This window comes from Leuresthes tenuis, unplaced genomic scaffold, assembly GCF_036924035.1.
Source record: "Leuresthes tenuis unplaced genomic scaffold, fLeuTen1.0.hap1 SCAF_12, whole genome shotgun sequence".
Classification (NCBI taxonomy): Eukaryota; Metazoa; Chordata; class Actinopteri; order Atheriniformes; family Atherinopsidae; genus Leuresthes; species Leuresthes tenuis.
In genome coordinates this window covers 24,982,379-24,991,529 of record NW_027325366.1, presented here as the reverse complement: position 1 = coordinate 24,991,529, position 9,151 = coordinate 24,982,379, and the positions used below count along the sequence as shown (strand labels likewise).

General features: G+C 38.8%; 1 protein-coding gene across 1 annotated transcript; it reads left to right on the top strand.

Annotated features, from left to right (window-relative positions):
* The first annotated feature begins 5,972 nt into the window (after positions 1-5,972).
* vgll3 (vestigial-like family member 3) lies at positions 5,973-8,896 on the top strand. The gene is made up of 4 exons (XM_072397705.1): positions 5,973-6,394; positions 7,142-7,496; positions 7,632-8,183; positions 8,303-8,896. The coding sequence occupies exons 1-4, from the start codon at positions 6,290-6,292 to the stop codon at positions 8,341-8,343; spliced, it is 1,053 nt and encodes a 350-aa protein (XP_072253806.1). The 5' UTR covers positions 5,973-6,289; the 3' UTR covers positions 8,344-8,896.
* The last annotated feature ends 255 nt before the right edge of the window (positions 8,897-9,151 follow it).

Genomic DNA, 9,151 nt, shown 5'->3' with positions numbered 1-9,151 from the left:
AGAAAAGAAATCCTTAGTTATGGAATCAAATGGATGAAAATTTAAATTCTATTCAATCCCCAATGCTGAGAATGCACAAGGTTCCAGCAGAACCAGAGTGAGAGAGTGCAACAATATTCAATATTCAACAATAACATAAGGCCAGAGATGCGTGCTTTGGAAATTAAAAATAGAGAACAAAGTTATTGACAACAATAATGGCATAATTGTAAACTATGTCACAAGAGGGCTTGTGATAAGTGTGTTGTCCACATAACTAAAATGTCCAACTTGTAACCATGTATAAGTATTTTCACAAAGTTAAAAAGAGAATTCCCTGGGCAATGCTCGGAAAGACTGGGCTCAAACTGGGTTTTCTGGTGAGACAATATGCTGTGTAACACCACCTTCCACCTCCTCCCATGTCCTTATAAGCATTTTTGGACATCAGTTATCAGTTGTGGAATTTCTCTTTTGCGACAGTTTCAAGTAATGCAAAACATAGGCATGATACAATATTACATTTTGGAGCTTTAAGAAATTAAGTATTTAACAACATTTGTGCATACATTACAGTTTGATATAATGCAAAGGTGCTCATGATTCACAAAGAAAGGAATAATTATGGAGCTCAGAAGGTGTCCAACAGTTTCTATTTCTATTTTTGTAGTTGTAGTTGTTAAAATTCTTGTATGAGGTGATATACATGAGCTCTAAATGTTAATGACAAATACATGTAATTAAGTTGTAAGTTCATTAGATTTTTTCCTGTTGTCTAATATTCATTTTATGATAATAATAAATTATAATAACCGATTCATTGGTATACAGTATAAGCAGCCACAACTCAAACCTTTGTATCTCAAAACAATTTGTCTTCACATCATCATAATTGTCATCATCATCAGGTCATCCTGAGAGCCGTCCCAGGCAGGTGTGTATTTCCACAGACTCTCTCCAGGGCAAAAGAATGATAGCAACCACATCACAAAACTCATGATGCTGCAGTCTGCCTAATGTGAGATCTAATCAACAGCACTGAGTGTAATCTCACACCTGCCTCTAAGGTGGAAAAAAGACATTAATTAGAAAACACCTTTTTTTCTTCTCTGAAATGGACTTTGACAGAATGCATGCATAACTTTAACGTTGTTGTTAATTATTAGATTCAAAGTTCGTAGACTTACAGGAGGGAATTGTTCTTATTTTACCTATGATCTAGGACAAAACCCTTGAGACTTCTTTTTTGGTTTCCTGGGATGTATGCCCCAAACCTAAACTAGTTATTTTTCTGAAATGTGTCTGTGATCTAATGTAGTAGAAGATATGGAGCATGAAATTTCTTTAGATCTAAGGCACTGGAGGTCCCCCTCATTCGTTGAGGGAAAAGCAAACAGTTCTCTACTTTAATTTCAGTCCCTTCCCCTCTCCTCCCTCCACTTTTCCCTCTAAAGCACCCACTAATAATCATCTTGGTGCCTCATTAAGGAGCAGAGGATTGCAGGCGCTGGCTGCTCCAGATGTTTGGTGGAAAACCCCTAAGGTCCAGTCTTGTGTCAGACACTCTGTGTATATCTGTCTGTTGTAATGCGCTCTGTAAGCTGTGCACGAGTTTGATACTTCCAGCACTGTCTCACGACATCACAGCAATTGCTCTACTGCCCCAGTTCCAAAGAAACCAAAAACAGTCAGGGATGAGATTTCCTCTGCAAGAACACTAGATGGAGATGCAGACAAACTCTATCTGCTGCTACCTCTGCACTATTTCATAATCAGTCTCTTTGTCTGCTGATGCTGTCATGCTGAGTTATGAGTCATGTCAAAACTTACTTGTGGCACTATTGATACATTTTTCCAAACTGTCCTATTTACATCCAGGTCTCTACTATGTCTCTTCTATCTTTTTTATTTCATTTATCTTTTTTTTTTCTTTTTGTAATGATTTTTTTCCACAAATATTGTTAAATTATTTGTCCTTACATTTGCAATCATTTTTTAATGCCTTTTATTCTGAATATCCCAATGATACGTGTTTAATATTTGAGTTTTTACAGTTAAAAGACAATGAATAGCAACATGAAAATACATCCTTGCAGCTAAACTAACCGTGAAAAAAAATCTAAACTCAAAACCTATTTCTGTCTCTTACAATAAGGGATTTTCCTCCACAACACTGTCCCGCTTTAGCATCAGCAGCATGCGGTTGAATAATTCAGGCTGCTTTTGTGTCATCAAAGTGAATACAACATGAGTAAAATTGATGAGACTGTTACTCACTTGCCACAGTCCCTGAAGTGCCGTCATATCTGCTCGCCCCAAGTGTCAAATGTGGCAACAACAGTATGCAGCAGGGTTGGGGCAGAAAATCAATAATAAATCTTCCTGTTGTGTTTCTTAAACATTTATCTCTCTCTAGCACCAACAGTGGGGGAAATGCACACTGATAAAATGTAAATGAATGTTAAAGTGACAGGACATAAATATATGTGAGTCAGACATGAAGCAACTCCTTAAATAATGTCTTTTTGTTGTTCTTCTTCTTCCTCTTTTGACACTTGTTTCATGCATTAATGCAAGACCCTTTTCATAGAAATCTTGATTAAACAATACATTTTTCTGACTTAAAAAATAAATCTTGTTTTAATTTGAAGGTTTTTAGGGGCCTATTAATGTGGAAAATGGAATTCAACAGTGATAGTGCTCTACAGCAGGACTTCTTCCTAATGTACTGGACTTTTAACTCCTTTTTCTTACTATATAGATCACTGGGGCAGCTGTAGCTCAGGAGGAAGAGGGGTCATCTTCCAATTGAAAGGTTGGTCATTCGACCCCTGACTTCTCCAAAGTGTCCTTGGGAAAAACACTGAACCCATTGTGTGATTGTGTGAGAGAGAGAAAAAAAATACATGTAACTTGTAGTGTAAAAGCTGTCAGTGCTCAACTGGACCAGAAAGCAATATATAAATACAATCTATTTGCCACAGAGAACATTTTGTCACATAAGGACAGGCCAATAAGAAAAAAAAAACAAGTGCATTTGATCCAACTAAAGTACTTAATTGGATTTAGTTTTCAAATTTCACAACTTTTTCATGCTGGTTGGTTTACAAGGACATCTAAGCAGAATGAAGCCACTGTTAATGTTATTTTTACCAACTGTGCTTTTATATGAAGGCAAGCTAAAATGTGAGACCTGCGTGGTTATTTCATATGCACTACATGAGTGTATGAGATCAGAGATTTCCAAACAGCATCTCCAGTACTCAAAAGCTCTTTTGCCACCTGTTAAGTGGATAATTTATTATATAAACACCTCTCATGAGAGCAGGCTACATTCAACACCTATGCAAAAAATCTGCTAGCGACACAAATGTCCACTTGAAGTGTCATTAGCTACAAAATTAACTTTAGGACCAAAGAGGATAATTCAGGACAACTAAATGTACAGACAGAGAACAAGACAATTGAATGCAACAAAGGAAGTAGGTAGCTATATTGCATTCCACAGTACACATAAACAGCACTCCCTACTTCTGCTTAGTGAATGTCAGCAAAGGGAACATCCCTGAACAAAATTCCTCTGTTCTGACCACTCTAAAAACATTAGCTACAGATGCGGACAGAACACTCCCTGCGTATTATGCTGACCTCACAGTCACCTGAGATATTTGTTACTGCTGCCATATTTTAATACCAAAAGCAATCAGTTAACAGTCCTTCATAAGCTTAGGTTGCTAATAGGCTAGTTTTAATGTCAGCAGTAGCTTGTTTTCTTAAAGATAGCAGAGAATTTGATGTAGTTTTGAACATTGTTCTTTTGTGGTAACTTAACCTCTTAAATAATTTTAACAAGAACATTAATTACTATAAGGAGACATATACAGTATACAGCAAGTGTGAGTTTTTCTTTTTAGTTTGAAACACAAGGAAACCTCAGTGACGTGGTCTTACTGTTTAACTTAAAGTGACATGATGGGCTACTTAGTTTTTTCCTAAATCGTTCAAGTTTGCATGCCCCATGTAGGACTTTTAACGAGGGACCACTGGCCAATCAGAACACACCCAGAGTCATTTGTCATCAGTCTACGTGATCTGCTTCTGAAACGGCATTGATTTTTGTGGCTGGCCCTTCCTTATCATGATTGCATTATGTTTCTGTCAAAAACAATCACCTGGTCTAAAGGATGTAAACTGCTTTGTTGATACTGTTTAAAAAATATTTCCAAAGTGGAAACTCAAGTACTGCATGTATTGGAGAAAAAACATTTTAATAATCTATCTAAACTTGTACAAGATGTCTTCTGTAAAAGGCATGTTATCTAAATTGGCAGCTAAGTCACATATCAAACCTAAGAGCCAGAAGCTGTGAGGTCAAAGAAGTTGACACTTTTGTGTAATACCAGCTGAAATTTAGGCTCCGCCCTGATATTAAAAGCAGAAGACCTCAATGCTTCACTAATTTTGGTGCTCATTTCTATATCAGCTGAGTCTGTGTTAGACTGGATGAACAGTTGTTGAGATACTGAGGAACAGATAAACATACAGACAGAGATTCATTTGTTACTGAAATCCTTATAAATATCTTGAATTTTTACTTTTAAAAAAACAAAACAAATAAATAACTGTTACATTGTTAAGATCTTTAAGTATTTGTCTTCCATTACAAGTTAAATAAGATTTTAGAATTATTTGCATGTATTAAATCAACAGGCTATGCAAGTCTTGCAAAACAAGTGATTACACAAGCTTGTATCTTATTTCTTTCGGAGGGAAATTTCCAGGTTATATCACAAAACATGACGCGATATAGTGGGAGGACAATATCTAAATGTACCAGTATTCATCAAAGTTTGCAGGTTATTGATACAATGGAATCTCTATAAATCTATGTTTCACTACGACTGTGGTTTCTGTTCAAGCAGGTGACCATAATGGTAACACTATTAAACTTAAAAGAATTTAATAACTCTTTCTATTTGTTTATACCCTTTGTATTCAAATCAGTGGAGCATAATTAGGACAATAATTTTGTGTTCACCGTTTTATCAGTCATCTAAATGAACATGATAAGATTAATTTGCCTTTAAGAAGCCTTCTGGAGGGCTTCTTCAGTGGGTCTACTCGGTTCAAACTGATAGATATGTCATGTCAGTTGCCTTGTCAATAGATGGCAGCAAACAGCTCTAATCAGTAAATCAATGAGCTTTGCTCATTTGCTCATTTGTCACTATATCACTAATCACCCACTTGGCCCACTACACAAACACATGTATTCAGGGTTTCAGTGAATAAAAATATATTCTGTATGTGCTTCTTTGTATTTATAGCTTCGTAGGCTTTCATCATGAGGGAACACCACTCAAATATGATTTACACAGACTATGGACCAGAAGCCATAGAGTTGTAACTTTTGCTCAAAAAATGACACATGGACACATAGATGTATTTTGCCACTGTTCTTTTGTATGGAATGTCTTATTAGTAAATCTTATAGGGCTCTACAAATTAATATTTGATTGCATACAATTGTTCGGAGGTATTTTATAAACTGATTCAGAGACATTGTCTTATTCTTGTTTTTAATCCAACAAATAAATTGAATGAGTAGTAACTGTAAAGGAAGAAGATTTTATGCCAGTGATATGGGGAACCACACTTATCCAGATGCTAAATTACGTAAAAACAGCAGGAAAAAAAGGGAAAAGGAGAGGGGGGGAAAAGCTACTCTAAAGTTAAATGTCTCCTGGAATATTTGGACATAAAGCTGGCTCTGAAGTGTGATCGTCCTTGAAGTCAGTTCTGTGCTCTGATTCACAAGAATAATAATTATTTAAAAAAAAAAGTTTAATATGACTAAACTTTTCTAAACAGAGGCGCGCGGTAGGACACTTCTCCACACCACTGAGCCTTACAGGCCCTACCCCGGTGGGCGTGCGTAATAGCCACAGCCCTCTCTAAATATAACTCCCCTCCAAAACAGAAGAAGAGAAAAAGCAGAAAGGAATTCTTAACCAATCAAAAGCTATCTGAAAAGTTGTCAGGAAAGAATTTTTCCGGATACACTGTGTGTCTTATACCGTTTTATTCCATTTTGAGGCTCCGGGTGGTTACTGGTGGAGCGCACCACGGGAGGCGCATTGTTTGTATGCAAACTGGACGACATGGCTATTGTATGCGTTTGGGCATATATGGAGCCACTGCTGGCACGAAGGACACCTCCCGTCTGAAGTCTCAAGGAGAGTCACCCTCGGCTGTTTTCCGCCAGTTTCTCTTCTCTGACTTTCTCTCTTAGCCGATTTGCTCCGTCGCTATGAGTTGCCTGGATGTGATGTATCACCAAAGCTATGGAGCGCACTACCTCCCTTCAGCGGCGTACAAGGCGACGTACTACAACCACCATCACCAGCAACAACAGGTGAGACGCTCATAGTACAACTTTTGTGACAACAGATGACCACTGACTCTAAAAATCTTTACTAATTTATTATTTGATTTTTTTTATTCTCAGTTTAACTAAGATGGATAAATTGTTTCCATAGGGCTCTTGTAACGATTGTGGGAGTTCTGTATTTTCACAGCACAATCGATTGCATTTTTACGAAACTAACAAAAGTTTGAAAGACTTATTGAAGTGGCACAGCCATGAATAACATATTCTGATGGCTGGGCAACACTTCTAACTTCCTTAACTGTTACCTTCAGTTTCCTTTTAAAAGTTTAAAATTCCAGTCTGGGGCTCGGTATTCATTTCAGGTCAGGCGTGATGACACGGAGCTATTAATCCTGTGGTCAAATTGTGATGTAATGACAACCAGCCACTCACGTAGGAATGCGGATCGGGGCTTTACAAGTAGTTGGAATGCAGAAAGGGGGAAAAGAAAACCGTTTTCACACGATTCCCAAACTGCCACTATTATTACAACAGATTATTACTGGTACACTACTTTGGAAATTTATCGTGGATAACATTTAGATACTTTGTATGTGTGGGTCTTGAGAAAATCACATTATTTTGGCAAGTGTTAGCACCACTTACATGTGTTGAATGATTACCTGCAGTCTCAAGCCTAGAAAAAATAATCTAACTCTACTTTGTTATTATGAATGTTTTCTTATTCTTGCTTGGTTATGTAATTTAATCAAAATGTGTCCTCTCCTCCAGAGGAAGCTGAGTGTTTACAATAAGATGCAAGAGTGTATGGAGCAGCAGCAGCAAGGGGGTGGAAGAGGGATGCTGCCCAGGGATCAAGGTCTCCAGCAGGTTCCTGCAGCAACAGGTGCTGAATCAGGCCGTAGATCCTCATCTGATTCGGAGCTGAAGGATGGTACTCAACCTGCAGAGGCTGAATACTTGAGCTCCCGGTGTGTACTGTTCACCTACTTTCAAGGCGACATCGGGGATGTGGTGGATGAGCACTTCTCCCGTGCTCTCAGTCAGGCCAGCACCTTCAGCAGCGAGACCAAGCCCATCAGAGTGACTCAGCCATCTGCCTCAGCCTCTGCTAATTTATGGAAAGGTAAGAGGGGAAATAAATCTGAAGTCATTTTTATATTGTTTGAAATTTCCTAATCTAATTTAACTACAACTACATGCTTTGGGTGAGAAAAGGTGTGTGGCAGTATGTTCAAACTTTGTTATGTGGTTGTTTCAGATGGTAGTTCCCTCCAGGAGAGTCAGGGCAGCTCAGCTTGGAACAGTGCTTTTCCACCTCAAGCCAACTCCTGCCTCCCATCTGTCTCTGTTTCAGTCCACCCAGACTTTTCCTCCAGCCCTGTCCCCTTCAACCACCCAGATGGAGCGCTGTGGGCTGGCCACGTGCTCTCCCAAGCCGGCCTCCCATCTGCAGCTACCATTTCTGACAGCTGGACCTACAATCTGAGCCCTCAGAGCCCAAGTGGCTACCCCAATGTTCATGAAGTCTACCATCCTCATCCCCGCCCTCGCCCCCACATTCACACCAGACACCATCACTCTATGCTCCACACATACCCAGCCCACAGCCCAGCACTGGATCCCAGATTCAACACCCTGCTTCTGCCTGGTGTTAGGAGCCAAAGCCAGCCCACCACCAGCACAGGCAGCTCCCCACATAGCGAAGGAGGGAAGACAGAGATGGATCCCAGCAGCAACACTCCTATCACGTCAGCCTCTGTCGCCTGGACCCCCTCTGCCCTCCATGGGTCTTTGGAGGTGTATGACTCAGGTAGCTGTGAAGGAAAAGCCTCTTTGACAAGCATTTATCAAGTGTCACGTGTATACTAGTGCGTGCAATGAATTGTAACATCTAATTAATAATTTAGCCTTGTTTCTTTGTCTCTGCAGCTCTTGATCAGACCAAATCAAAGACATCAGTTTGGTTCTAATTCATGAACTCAAGATGGAATATCAACTCACACCAAAAAGGACCTACTATGTGGCTTTAACAATGTATGGCAACAACACCAGCACTGTAATGTAAAATGTAGATATAGAATGCTAACTGTAGCTTGGTCCGTGTGTCCTGCACTGTCCTCACAATAATCATGGCAATGATCTCAGGCTTGGACTTGAATGACAGTGATGACTTGGCTGCCTGTCAAGACCTTTGAAGAATGATGAAAAGAATAGACTACTAGGTTTAAGATTAGATGGCCTCTTCTCTGTTGGCACAAAACTTTTTCCTTTTCATTTAATGTGTGACCAAGCAGTTCTGTTTCAAGAGCTTGATTTTGATCCACAGTTTTTTTGTACAGTAAATGTTTGTTAATTATTGTAAATTGCTTGTTGTGTGTTCTGTTTTGCCATGCTAAAATGTTGTTTGCTGAACGACTCCTGCTAAAATTGTTGCTTGGATACTGCCTATACTATTTTTCCTTTGGGGAATGTGTAGTGTAAATAATGGTATGTATGTTGAAGTAATAAATTTATTAAACAGTTTATGGAAATTAGTTTTTTTTTCTTTACTCAGGTGTAATTATAATAAACTCCCAGCCTATACAGAATGTAAGCAAACTGTTCTTGTCCCACCACATTTTAATCTGTTTTGGTGTGTTGAGAAAAGCAAGGGGAGTTTGCTGCATTCCAGAGGCAATTTTTGCAGGATGCCATGATATATCTTTTACACAAACACACACATTGAAAACACACGCACTCCCAGACTAACAAAGACATGTAAAAGAATGCAGTTCCTGT